This window comes from Marmota flaviventris, chromosome 2 (assembly GCF_047511675.1).
Source record: "Marmota flaviventris isolate mMarFla1 chromosome 2, mMarFla1.hap1, whole genome shotgun sequence".
In the NCBI taxonomy this organism is placed as follows: Eukaryota; Metazoa; Chordata; class Mammalia; order Rodentia; family Sciuridae; genus Marmota; species Marmota flaviventris.
The window spans coordinates 118,452,356-118,466,201 of NC_092499.1; the positions used below are offsets into that span (position 1 = coordinate 118,452,356).

General features: G+C 41.4%; 1 protein-coding gene across 5 annotated transcripts in view; it reads left to right on the forward strand.

Annotated features, from left to right (window-relative positions):
- Neo1 (neogenin 1) overlaps window positions 1-12,762 on the forward strand; it is a 246,988-nt gene extending 234,226 nt beyond the window's left edge. For 2 of the 5 annotated variants that reach the window (XM_071608453.1, XM_071608455.1), the window contains exons 25-27: window positions 7,843-8,106; window positions 10,694-10,830; window positions 11,896-12,762. In XM_071608453.1, the coding sequence (XP_071464554.1) occupies window positions 7,843-8,106; window positions 10,694-10,830; window positions 11,896-11,979 (485 nt within the window). In that variant the 3' untranslated portion in view covers window positions 11,980-12,762. Of the gene's footprint in view, window positions 1-3,849; window positions 4,009-7,842; window positions 8,107-10,693; window positions 10,831-11,895 lie in introns of all 5 variants that reach the window. The other 3 variants (XM_027925907.2, XM_071608452.1, XM_071608454.1) reach the window with 3 other exon arrangements.
- The last annotated feature ends 1,084 nt before the right edge of the window (window positions 12,763-13,846 follow it).

A 13,846-nucleotide genomic window follows, 5' to 3' on the forward strand; every position in this document is an offset into this window, starting at 1 on the left:
AACAAGTGCTGGCGAGGATGTGGGGAAAAGGGTACACTTGTACATTGCTGGTGGGACTGCAAATTGGTGCAGCCAATTTGGAAAGCAGTATGGAGATTTCTTGGAAAGCTAGGAATGGAGCCACCATTTGACCCAGCTATTCCCCTTCTCGGTCTATTCCCTAAAGACCTAAAAAGAGCATGCTACAGGGACACTGCTACATCGATGTTTTAGCAGCACAATTCACAATAGCAAGACTGTGGAACCAACCTAGATGCCCTTCAATAGATGAATGGATAAAAAAATGTGGCATTTATACACAATGGAGTATTACTCTGCATTAAAAAATGACAAAATCATAGAATTTACAGGGAAATGGATGGCATTAGAGCAGATTATGCTAAGTGAAGCTAGCCAATCCCTAAAAAACAAATGCCAAATGTCTTCTTTGATATAAGGAGAGTAACTAAGAACAGAGTAGGGTCGAAGAGCATGAGAAGAAGATTAACATTAAACAGGGATGAGAGGTGGGAGGGAAAGGGAGAGAGAAGGGAAATTGCATGGAAATGGAAGGAGACCCTCAGAGTTATACAAAAGTACATACAAGAGGAAGTGAAGGGAAAGGGAAAAATAATACAAGGGGGACAAATGAATGTCAGTAGAGGGGGCAGAGAGAGAAGAGGGGAGGGGAGGGGAGGGGGGATAGTAGAGGATAGGAAAGGCAGCAGAACACAACAGACACTAGTATGGAAATATGTAAATCAATGGATGTGTAACTGATGTGATTCTGCAATCTGTATATGGAGTAAAAAATGGGAACTCATAACCCACTTGAATCAAAGTGTGAAATATGATATATCAAGAACTATGTAATGTTTTGAACAGCCAACAATAAAAAATTAAAAAAAAAATCAAAAAGCAATGAGTGCAGGTTTGTTGTTGTTGTTGTTTGTTTGTTTGTGTTATTTGTTTTTTGAACTCCTGTGTCCTTTCCCTGGTTTCTGTTTTCAAGATAGAAGCTTTTCAGACTAGCCAGTGCTGCAGGACTTCCAATTGATGGAATGCTCAGCCATTTCTCTGCCAGCAAATGATAAGATTTAAATAGCCATGATGTCCTAAACATAAAGAGTTGCACCATGGCATCCTCTCCTTGGAAAAGTTCTCTCATCCTCCACCCTTCTGGTGGAACCTTTGAATATACAGATGTGTATGCAGATGCTCTACCACTAAACTACATCCCCACCCATTTTTGTTTTTATTTTGAAACAGGGTCAAAGTTGCTCAGGTTGTCTTCAAATTTGATCCTCCTGCCTCAGTCTCCCAAGTAGCTGGGATTATGGGTGTGCACCTCCACAACCCAGCTTAAAACTCAGCTTTGAAAGAGTAAGGCCCTTTAAGTTAATAAAAAATTTTTTATACAAAATAGTTTATACTTAGGGTTTGTGATAGAAGAGCCTGGACTTAGAAACATGAGGAGGAAAAAACCCCAGTTTCCCTTTTATAAGAAATATCCTGCATGGGCCCCCTATGTTTAAAGACACAAATGCCTAAAAAGAGTAAATGAATCCATTCTAATTGTTCTTGATTTATAAAAAGGTGGTAGCCTGCCTGCTTATTTGTTTATTTTGTATAAGACTTCAGTTCCTACCTGAACTGGCCTTTTTTTTTTTTTAAGTTGTAGGTGAACACAATACCTTTATTTGTTTATTCATTTTTCATGTGGTGCTGAGGATCGAACCCAGGGCCTCACATGTACGAGGCAAGTGCTCTACTACAGAACCACAGCCCCAGCCCCGAACTGGCTTATTTTTAAAAGTTAAATTTGATTATATTTTTAGATTTATTACTTTTAAATATGTTAAGGGAAAAAAAGTTATCCCAGTTAACATCTTTCTTTTTTTTTTTTTATGGTAGGGAAGGAGTTTGCATGATTATACAATATCATATAGTTTGGGTCTCAAAAAATTGAATGGTAGGTAGGCTGTTTAAATCAAGATCTAAAATCAGGTGCCTGGATGCACTTGTGGACTTCATATTTTAAGAGATACTTTTCAAAACCCACATGGATGCAGTCTTTTCTCACAAGCTGGAATTCCCTGAGCTCTGGATCCTAGGATGAGGGTGGAGCCATATGTACCATCATATGATCCACCTACCCTGATCTAAAAAGGCTGAGCAGTGCTGGGCAGGGCCTGCTGGCATCCAGATGAGGCGCACAGAAGCAACAAGTTCAGATTCAGCTACCAACTCTTGAAAGCTGACTACACTTTATGCAGGCACTTTCATGTTTTGTTTTGTTTTCTTATTTAGAAACACTAAAAATGCCATTTTTTAAAATTCCACTGTTTTTTATTTGTGAGAGTCTTCTGTACCTAGAACACTTTCAGAATGCACTTCCTAAGTCAAAATCAGATTTATTCTCTCCCTGCAGCCTTAGTTTTTTTAAAATACTGATTCTAAGGTATCTCCCTTCCAAAAGCTACCTGTCTTCCACCAGAGGACATGCTGACTTCCAGACTGCCCTGGGAACCCTCATCAGTCAGTTTTTCAGTGTTGTGTTTAATTCCCATGAGCCTCCTGGAGCCTTCTGGTCTTGAGCAGGAGAGGGAGGGGCAGTGATGATAAAGGGTCCCAGATTGGCTGTGCACCTGCTTGCTTTTGCACAACCAGGACAGGAGATTGCTGGAGAATAAAGATGTCCATTTCATTGCCTGAGATTTCTCTTAACCAAAGTAATGTTGATTGACTCCACAAAGATCTGGGGAGATCCCTGGCAACAAGACATTGTAATAGGCTCCAAAGAGCTAGTTAAGTTTTACCATAAAGTTCATGAAGCCCTTGCTTAGAGAAAAAAAGATGTCCTGTATCCTTCGTCTACCCTGCCTGTTTGCCTACATGGGGGATTTAGAGGTGATTATCTTGATTTTAAATATTCTGTTTCTACAACTGTTTTAAGAAAATTTTATTTCCAAAGTCTGGGCTTCTGATTTTCATTTTTTACATCTCTGAAATTGAACATGAAACGTCATTAAAAAGGCTTCATAGAAAGTCGTATGTGGAATCTCTGTGAAATTCTGGATTCTTTAATCAAATGCAATAAATTGAGTCCTTAGCCATTGTGGGAAGGGAAGAAGAAATTAGGAAAGATCACTTATATTTTAACATGGGTGTGACTGAGCCCCCAGACTTGGAAGCAGTAAAAGAAGTAGGCCTATAGTTCATACACTTGGTACTAGATTAAACCATCAGAGGAAACTTTCATATTCATTAAGATATAATAACTGATTAAACAGCTACCCATTTATTAATGCCTATTACATACCTCTTTTGGCAAATAAAAAAAGAATGAATTAGGAGTGTACTCAAAATAAATAGGACTGCTATTCCTTTAATAGGACAAAAAAATTACAGAAGCCTAAGCCATTATTTATGTGCTTATGGATTATATTTTGTGACGTATTCAAATAGATATTTTAACAACTCATGTAATCCATGTTTATAATAGAATTGAGAAATGTAGATAAGCCAAAAGAGAAACATTCTTTTAATCCTGACCACTCTTCCCTACAAAATAATCACTGTTAACATTTTAGTATATATTCCTCAGACTTCTTTTCTATATATATATATATATATATATATATATATATATATATATATATAGACATATGCATAAGTATGTGTTCCTTTGTTAAATCAAAAGTAAAATCAATGGCTGATTGCCCAAATCCAGCCTGCTGCCACCAGAAAGCAAAGGGAGTGATTGGATCATATGGGAGGTGGGAAGGGGGTGGCTTTGCTCTTAAACTGTGATTTATGTGTGTCTGTGCAAGCATGTTAAGCATTTCTTTGTCTTGTGTTCATTCACAGCTGTGATTAGTGCCCATCCCATCCATTCCCTCGATAACCCTCACCATCATTTCCACTCCAGCAGCCTCGCTTCTCCAGCTCGCAGTCATCTCTACCACCCGGGCAGCCCATGGCCCGTTGGCACATCCATGTCCCTTTCAGACAGGGCCAATTCCACAGGTGAGAGATGAGGATCAAGTCCAGATGAAAAGCATTCCTAAAGATGGCAAGCAGAAATGGGGAAGGACTTGCCCTACTTAGAATTTTTCAATATTATTTTATTTATCATAATGTTCTGTAACTGACTTGAATTTGTTTCTGTAAAATTCACCCCATATTTCTCCCTAAGTTTTAAGTATTCAGTGCAAGGTGCCATTTTAGCAAAAACTCAAATCATATAAGTATCTCTTATTCCTTAAAACTTGCATCAATTCTTTTTTTTTCCAAATTGTTTTAATTTTTTTTTAATCCTCCAATTTGAAAGGAAAATTCATTCTAGGTGGTTTTTATATGTCAAAAGTTACCTTTGCCTCATAGTCACCTTAACTTTGGGAAAGTCCATAAGGCAGCTGTCAGATACTTCATAGACCAAAATAAGATCAGCTTTGGGGGATGGAGGGTACCAGCCACAACAAGTTTGTATTTACTGTAAATCTCAAGTTGCCTAATGGATTATGAAAATTGGGAATGGATGCATATCTCTAAAACATAGATAGAAAATTAGCATAATGATGTGGGTTGTCTCTAATAAAGTACATTGCTAGACAAGCATGTCCAGTTTGGAAATCTTAAGAAACAGCATCATCAGTTTTAAGAAGGAAATAATGAAGGTGAGGGGACAGAAAAATGGAATAAACATTTTTATTCCTCATTAATTGCAAATTAATTTCCCCTTTCAGTTTTAAACTGCAAATATATACTATCCCCATCTTTTGAAACTTACCTATTAATAGTTATTATGTTAGTTGTAGAGCTGAGTTTTAGTGATTCTGGGAAATAAGGAAATTTCAAGTGAGTGTCATTTTAAAAGAGCCTCAAAACTTCATGCTTAGAAGTTTTGGTTGCCACTGACATCCTCCTCTTCCTAAATTTTGATCAATCTTAAATATACCTAGAGCATCAAATAAAGGTAAGGACTTTATTAAGAGATGTCTGATAACTTCTAATATTATCTAGTCCCAGAACTGTTACCAGGTTTAGAGAATACTGCTTGAACTTGCATCTAAATTTGACCTTTCTAGAATATCCCTACAAATCCAGGTTTCGGGTTCTGCCTTTAGGGAAAGATGGTCCCCAGGATAGATAGTTATTCCATTCAGCTGGACGGAGAATCAAGGTCTCCCTCAAAGCCACAGTCTCAAATAGAACAAAGAACCAGAAAGCAGTCCTCCAAACCTGCTCTTAGGAAGGTTTTTATGCCCAACTCTGCTTCTTTACTTTGAAGGCTGAGGAATCACATTCTAGGATACCGGGCTGAGTAGCTGGCAGGCTCTCCCAGTGAGGTGAGCCACCTCCTACCTCGTCCTGGACTAGGAGGGAATTGGGAGCCCAAGAGATGCGTAGCACCTCCCACCAGGTCCTCATTTAAGTGGTAAAAGTTCCCTTCTGTGTGGACCAAAATAGAAAGTGAAGAGGGGGGTGGGGAAAGCAGTGATTTGCATTACTAAAGGATTCCTTACTTAAATGACAGAAAGAATAAAAGAAAGTAAAACTAAAGAGATAGACTCACTGAAGATCAATTTGAAAAATAGTGCCAGTATTTAGAAATGGTCCAAGCTTTCTTGCTGTGGTTTTCCACACACCTTTGTGTCTCTAAAGCTCCAAGTATTACCACAGCCCTGGACATGGGGCCTGGCCAGACAGTTCTGCTCCAAAAGTATTTACCATGTCATTGCCACTTGACATAGGAAGATCACTTCCTACTTGATTAAGCACTAGATCACTGGGAACTTTGTGTGCCTGAAACAACTCTGAGAGATAATTAAGGAACTAGGCCTCTCAACAAAGCAAATATTTCAGTCATAGCCTAATGTCTGAGTAAGCCAGTGATGTTGGACAATATCCAGGAGTCACCCTCACAGAGAATACCTCTAGAGTTGGACAAGGCAGCCCTGGCCTGTGGCAGTGGCCAGGGAGCTAATTCATATAGACAACTCTATTTTCCTTTCTCACTTCTCTTTATCATATCTTCCAGTACTTGCTGACATGGTCAGGACTTAAACCCACTATCCTCTCTCCTCCTCCCTATTTCTCTTCTTAACCAGTCCCCACCTGGGCCAGGATCACACAGTGATTAGCAGCTCTCTAGCTATGGTGATGGCTGGCTTGAGCAAATTGAAGAGTAACATCCTCAACACGGCCCTTACAAAGCTGAGAAGGGACCTGGAACTAGAGGGATTATCATAGACAGGCATACATAGGAGGGCATGTTTGTCCTTCATCCCTGGGACCCAAGGCCTTTAGGCCACGGAGGTAACACTTGTAGCCTGTCTTCTCATAGCCTATAAACAGATTCATTACTGCCTCACAAAGGCAGAGAAGTAGATTGGATTTCTACAGGTTGCTGATTGCATTTCTTTTAAGATTGAGGACTCTAGTGTCTTATGACTGATGCAGCCTGTTGCCCAGACTGGTGTCCTTCATATCTCTTCCAGATGCAGCAGTAGTCCATCCTACTCACACTGTGTGAAAGTCTTCCTCAGATAGTCCTCCTGGCCTTGGTACTGCTTCTGCCCCACCCCCAGGGCAGGGACATGTGGCATCAGGCAGGGAAAGGTAGTAATTGCATGTGGTTCTTCAGAGCCTGGGCATGGGAGTCAGGGTGCAGGGATTCAGATTCTACCATGCTGGTTCTGTGTCCGTGGCAACTGCTTATTTACTTCCTGTCACATGGTGCCTGGCCTGGAGTAAACACTCAGTGATCTATAAAGAAAAAAACATTCTCAGTTATTCAGGTACTGTGTTCAGCACTTTTCATACATCTCAATTACTCCTCAGTGAATTATAAGTTATTCTACCTGTTTTGTAGATGGAGAAACTAAGACAGATTTGACGACTTTGCCAAATCTAGAGTGCAAGCCTGTCAGACTCCAGAGTCAGAGCTTTTCCTGCTCCACTGTGCTGCCTTCAGAAGAATTCTGTGTCTACTTCACATGCTTAAAGATTGTTACCATTTTCTTCCTGAGTCTCCTCTTTTCCAGGCTAATCTACCCCTATTTCTTTCTCTGGACCAAATCACCCTTCATTTGGCACGATTTTTTTTCTCTCCTGTACTAGGGAGAAGTACAGGAGAACCTAGGTCCTCAAGCATGCTAGGCAAGTACTTTACCACTGAGCCACATCCCCAGCCAGGGCATGATCTTAAAGCTGTGTGTAGACCTCTGAACTGTTTAGTTGTCCATTACTCTCTTGAACTATGGGATTTTTGCCCTAGTGAGGCCAAAGCCATTTGTGGTCCCCAGTGACCATGTAAGGCCTGTGGCATTGGCCTTTCCTTCAGTAACCACCAGGCCTTGGCGGCAGAGCTGACTCCTGTCAAGTACCTGACCAGCCTTGGTGACCTGCCCCGAGCACTGACACCAGGCCAGCCTCTTTATCTCAGACATACTATACTGATCATCAAGGTCCTTAAAACATGCTCATCTACAGTCTGTAAGCCTTATCAATGAGTGAAATTTAAAATTTTATTTTATACCAATATAGACAATGGTTTCAGGAACCTTTTTTTGTGTTCCATAATAAGTATTGAGGAGAACTTTAAATCTTTAAGATTGTGACCACTTAGCTAGCTGTGCAGGTGAAAAAAAAAAATTGGAACAATTGGTTGAGGATAGGAGTTTGGGACTTTTGGTCTGTTCTAGCCTTGGCTGTGGTGCTAATCTATGTTCCCTGGGTCTAGCACTGGTCCCAAGAGCTTACTGAGCTAGTTTAAGGGACTTCTAGAAGTAGCCAAAACCCTACACATTTAATGGTTAAAAAAAAAAAAATGCTAACATTTAGGCTTTCCTGCTATAGAATCTGTTCGAAATACTCCCAGCACTGACACCATGCCAGCCTCCTCATCTCAGACATGCTGCACTGATCATCAGGATCCTGAAGGTGCTACCAGCTCCTCTTACTTGGCCAGCTCCCAGGAGGAAGATTCAGGGCAGAGTCTTCCCACAGCCCATGTTCGTCCTTCCCACCCATTAAAGAGCTTCGCTGTGCCAGCAATCCCACCCCCAGGACCTCCCACCTATGATCCTGCATTGCCAAGCACACCATTATTATCCCAGCAAGGTGAGTGAGACAAGCAGCACCACTGGATGGACCCTTTGGCTCAGGCTTGGGACAGAAGTAACCACTTATATGGAGAACAACAAAGCAAATCCTCAGACTTTTCCCAGCAATTTATAGTGTGGTATTGTCCCATTCAGGGAGCACATGGGCTCCCCTCCTTTGGGAATGCTTACAAACCAGAGAATAATGTTTTGTGCAACAAAGACTGACTTTTTGAATTGTGTTTTATGTTGGTAAAACCCAGTGACTTGGGTCTGAGAAACAGATCCAATCTCCCCAGCCCCCTGGAATCCCTCACTTCAGAAGGTGTATACGAGCTGGACCAGTGCCAGGGAGGCCAGGTACTGAAACAAGAAAAAGCCTTAGGACAAGGAGAGGAACTTTGTAGAAGGGAGGTCATTTGCCCAAGTTCACAGAGCTCAACCGCAGAACCTTGCCCCTTTTTTTCCTACTCTTCCATATCATTATCATTCTTTTTTTTGTACCAGGGATTGAACCCAGGAGTGTAGGGGTACGTAAACACTAAGCCACATCCCCAGCCCTTTTTATTTTTTAATATTTTTTTAGTTATAAATAGACCTCTATTTTATTTCTTTATATGCAGTGCTGAGAATTGAATCCAGTGCCTCACACATAGGCAAGCACTTATCACTGAACCACAACCCAGCCCCAACTCCGGCCCTTTTTTAAAAACAAAAACAAACAAACAAAAAAAACCCTTTATTTTATTTATTTATTTTTATGTGGTGCTAAGGATCAAACCCAGGCCAGCGCTCTACCACTGAGCCACAACCCCAGTCCCCCTTTTTTAAATATTTTATTTAGACACAGGGTCTCACTGAGTTGCTGAGGCTGGCTTTCAACTCACAATCCTCCTGCCTCAGCCTCCCAAGCCACTGGGATTACAGGCATGTACCATCATGCCTGACTCATTGTCTGTCTTGATAGTTTATGTCAGAGAAGGTATATGATTCTCAAACTTCCCTGGTCTCAGGACCTCTTTATATCTTAAAAGCCATCAAGAATGCAGAAAACTTTTTTCACAAAGGTTATATCTACTAATATTTACCATATTAGAAATTAAAACCAAGTTATTTTAAATATTCATGTAAAAATAGCAGTCATGTTAAGATAAATAGCACATTTTAATGAAAAATAACTTTTTCTAAAAAACAGAAAAAATTCATTGTCCTGTATTTTTTTCAAATCTCTTTTATGTCTGGTGTTAGATTCTTTTGTCTGCTTCTGTATTCAGTCTGTTGCAATATGTCATTTGGTTGAAATATAAGAAGAAAATCTCAGGCTGGGATTGTGGCTCAGCGGTAGAGTGCTCACCTAGCGAGTGTGAGGCCCTGGGTTCAATCCTCAGCACCACATAAAATAATTAAATAAAATAAAGGTATTGTGTCCAAGTACAACTAAAAAATAAATATTTTTTAACAAAAAAAAAAGAAAATTTGGCCTCACAGGTAGAAAGTAGTCGTCTCTCAGCCAACTACATTATCTTTATAGATAATTGTGGGTATTCTTTTTGATACTATAGCAAAACTCAAGTTGTAGTTTCTTAAAGACTGGCTTATAATGTGGAATCTGAAACCACATCCATGAAGTTTTCATACTCTGTTCCATTAGAATCCACTAGCCTGAAACATCAACATGGGTCATTTGGAGAATAGTGATTCATTAGCATATACAAATCCTCCAAACATTGATATACTTCATTCATCAGTATCTAAAAACATTCATTAATATCACCAGGTTTGTAACAATTAAAGAAGCTATCAGATTTGATGGCAGATAAACATTTTTCAAAATTGTAATTTTCATCTAAAACTTGAATTTATCATTGACAGTAAACACATTACCTTGTTCAATTTCTAGAAAATATCTTAATGACCGACCCATTTGTCAGTCCATCTTTGAACAAATGGTGTTCCATGATGAGACCAGCAATTTAGCTCACAGCTCAGTCTGTCACTTTCTTTAAGATCACATCATATTTGATATACAACAGAAGTACTTTTTCCACTTTTTCCAGTTTGTCACAAAACATTTAAAAGCCATGTAATCAAGGGTCAAGATTTAATAAGATAAATAATTTTTGTTGTTCATTAAGAATGATCTTAACTGGAACTGGCTTTTTAAAAACTCTTTTAAGTGCATGTCCATGAATGACTTTACTGTTTGATGCCACTGTCTGAATTAGTGCTAAGACTCCAGTTGTGTTTGCTTTCATATCCTCAGTGCAAAAGCAGCATAGGAAAAAGGAAAATGATATCTTTGTGGTATTATGAAGAGTTTGTCCTCCCAGACATTCTGCAAGAAGTCTGTGGACCTCTACACTTTGAGACTAGGATATTAATTTTCTGAAGCTAATGGAATATTTTCTCTCGACTATTAAATTTCTGCTGCCTCTCTCCTTCCCTCTTGTTCCAGTAACTTTTCAGAGCAGGATTCCTGCACTGAGCCTATGTATGTACATCCCTCACCCTAAAGCAGTATCTGAATCTGGACTTTAGGTGGTGCCTTCCTGAGGTCTGGGGATGCAGCCTTTGCTACAACCTGACAGTGCCTTTTTTCCCCTCAGCTCTGAACCATCACATCCATTCAGTGAAGACAGCTTCCATCGGAACTTTAGGAAGGAGCCGGCCTCCTATGCCAGTGGTTGTTCCAAGTGCCCCTGAAGTACAGGAGACCACAAGGATGCTGGAAGACTCTGAGAGTGTAAGTTTAAACAGCAGTCAGCCCAGCAGCCAGGATGTCTAGGCACGCACCCAAAGGCCTTCAAGCATGTTGTTCAAGCTGATACTGTATGTAGACCTAGGCCTCACTGCCCAGTGGCAGGAAGAAGAGTTAGTCATTTGTTCAGTTGTATTTTGAGCATCTCCTCCAAGCCAGGAATGTGCTGAAGGTTTGGTCTGCTTTCTGTCTCATGCCCACTCTGGTGTGTCTTAAATTAGCTTATCATACCCCTCAGCTAGTCATACACACCTAACGTCCTCTCAGTTTGTCCCTCCTGCCTGGCCCTTTCTTCTTGCTTTAAATGTGGCATGAGTTCTTTCACCCCTCAATTCTGCTCTGTAACCTCTCTAAGAAGGATACTGGAGAAGGTGCTTGAGAGGTTGCTCTCGAAACAAACTGATCTGGTCTTTCCTAGATCTTTCACTCTCAAATCCCAATAAATAGTTGGTGCGATGGCATACTCCTTGGGAGGCTGATATAGGAGGATCACAAGTATTAGGAGAATAGTGGTTCACTAGCATACACAGATCCTCCAAACATTGATATACTTAGTGAGTCCTTGTCTCAAAAAACAAAAAGAGCTAGAATGTAGTTCAATAGAAGAGCAACCCTTGGTTCAAGCCCTAGTACCAGAAAAAAAAAAATCCAATAAATATGTCTACCTCTGCATTTCCAGGTACAGAATTCTTTAGAGGAATGGTTGGGCGCAGAGAACAAGGGACATACTAACTGTCCTGACTGTTGCAAAGACCTAGAAGGGGCACCTAGAAGGGGCAAGTAGTGGGACCTTTGGCTCATGAGGTCATTGTGAACTGGGGAACATGTGCTGAGAAAAGGGACATTGTACAGTGTCAAGAAATGACATCTTAGTGGCTTTGGATACAAGCTGCTACCTCTGATTCTTCTGAGCCAGCTTGAGTTTCAGTGTGCCAGTCCAATAGGATAGTTTTACCACTCACCACTTGATTATCTGACCCCTCTCTCTGGGCTCTCCTTCCTGGACAGTTCCTCAGATAATGCCCAGTGACAGTGTTCTCCTTTCCATAGAGCTATGAACCAGATGAGCTGACCAAAGAGATGGCCCACCTGGAAGGACTAATGAAGGACCTAAATGCCATCACGACAGCATGACAACCTTCGCCAGGCCAGGACTCCATGCTTGAATCTAGAAGTCTTGGAACTTAGCCTTGAAAACAAGGAATTGTACAGAGTACGAGAGGACAGCACTTGAGAACAGAGTGAGCCAGCAGACCAGCCACCACCCCCGCATGGAACTAGCTCCAGGCACGGCCACCTGCCTTCTTCTGGTCAGCCTGGAAGATGCCTGCATTGGGGCAGCTTCCCTTTGCCTGCTGATACCATGCAGGACTGGGCACCATGGGCCAAAATTTTGTGTCCAGGGAAGAGGCGAGGAGTACAACCTGCATTTCACTTTGTGATCAGGCTGTGTCTTCGTGCTGCAACTGCATCAACTTGATGGAGTGTAGACATTGGCATTATGTACAATTTTATTTGAGTCTATTTTATTTTACCTTAAAAAAATATGATCCAAAACCAAGGAAGTCCATGGTGTTTTCCACAAGTGGTTGACATTTGACTGCTTGTTCCAATTACATACGGAAAGTCATTGACAGTGTGGGTTGTTGCAGGGGTTGGCTTGTTTTTGGTTTGGTTTTTATTTTTTAATTCTGAGACATTGCATCCTCTACCAGCTGTTAATCCATCACTTTGAGGGGGAGGAAATGTTGCATTGCTGTTTGTACGCTTTTTTATTATTTTTTTATTATAATTATTAAAGGCCTGACTTTCTCCTCTCATCACTGTGAGATTACAGATCTATTTGAATGAAATGTAACATGAAAAGACTTGTTTGTTGTTTTCTGTGCAGATTCAGTATTGGGGTGGGGGCTGGGGGTTGGGAATAGGAAATGGAAGGGCTGCTGAGGTCCTGTGAATGTTCCAGTCATTGTACTTTCTTCCAGAAGCCTGCAGAGAATGGAAGCATCTTCTTTTTTGTCCTTTTCTGGTATATCCATCTTATTGTCACTACATTGCAACTGCAGTTTTGTTTGGATGTAGTTAAAAATTCTGTGCAATAGGTGGGTGTGGGGATTTTGCTGCCCTGCGTCTTGATTATGTCCTGGTGGGAATGTCCATGCTGAGGTCCCTGGTGCTGTTCCTCATGGAGTGATGCCAAGTATAGCAAGAGCCTGGCCCTGTTCCTGGATGTCAGAGAGCACAGGATAGAGACCCTTTGCTGCTGCTGAAGGTGGTTCCCTTGAGGAGGCTGGAGGTTAAGAAAGGAGCTTTGTTTCCACATGGGACTCCTGCTTCTTGGTGCCTATCATCAGCTAGGCCAGCTCTCACTTCTACACTTCAGGGCCCCTTCTGAAAAAGCATCAGCAAGACTGAGGCAAGGCAGGTCTGTCAATGTAATTCTGCAAGTAGGGAATGAAGAAAGACAGTGGAGAGAGCATCAGCAGAGGCAGCTGTCCCCTCCATCCCAGCAGCATATGTCCAGGTCTCAGCCATACACAGAAGCCTTTGCGTTCGCAAAAAGTTGTTGTCTTTCCTTAAAAAGGTAGGGGCTGAGGTGTATGCTCATTTCTTTAAGATTAAGAATATGTAATGAAAAGATTAAGAATATGTAATGACTGAGCCTTGGGCATCTTCTCCCCAACAAATCCCCAGGCAGTGAAGAAGGCAGCTGGGGCTTGCGTGCTGTAGCCAACAAAGCTGCTCAGAGCCAGGTGCAGTGGTGCACACCTGTCATCCTAGGCTAAAGCAGAAGGATCACAAGTTTGAGGCCAGCCTCGGCAACTTAGCAGGACCCTGTCTCAATAAATAGGGCTGGGGATGTGGCAGTGGTAAAGCACTCCTGGGTTCACTCCCCAGTAACCCCCCAAAAAAAACCCCTGCTGACCACCAGTGGGGCTCCGGCCCCCTATTCCAGGTCCCTGAGCCCTGCCCAGGCCTCATGAGTGCCCCCACAGGTTAC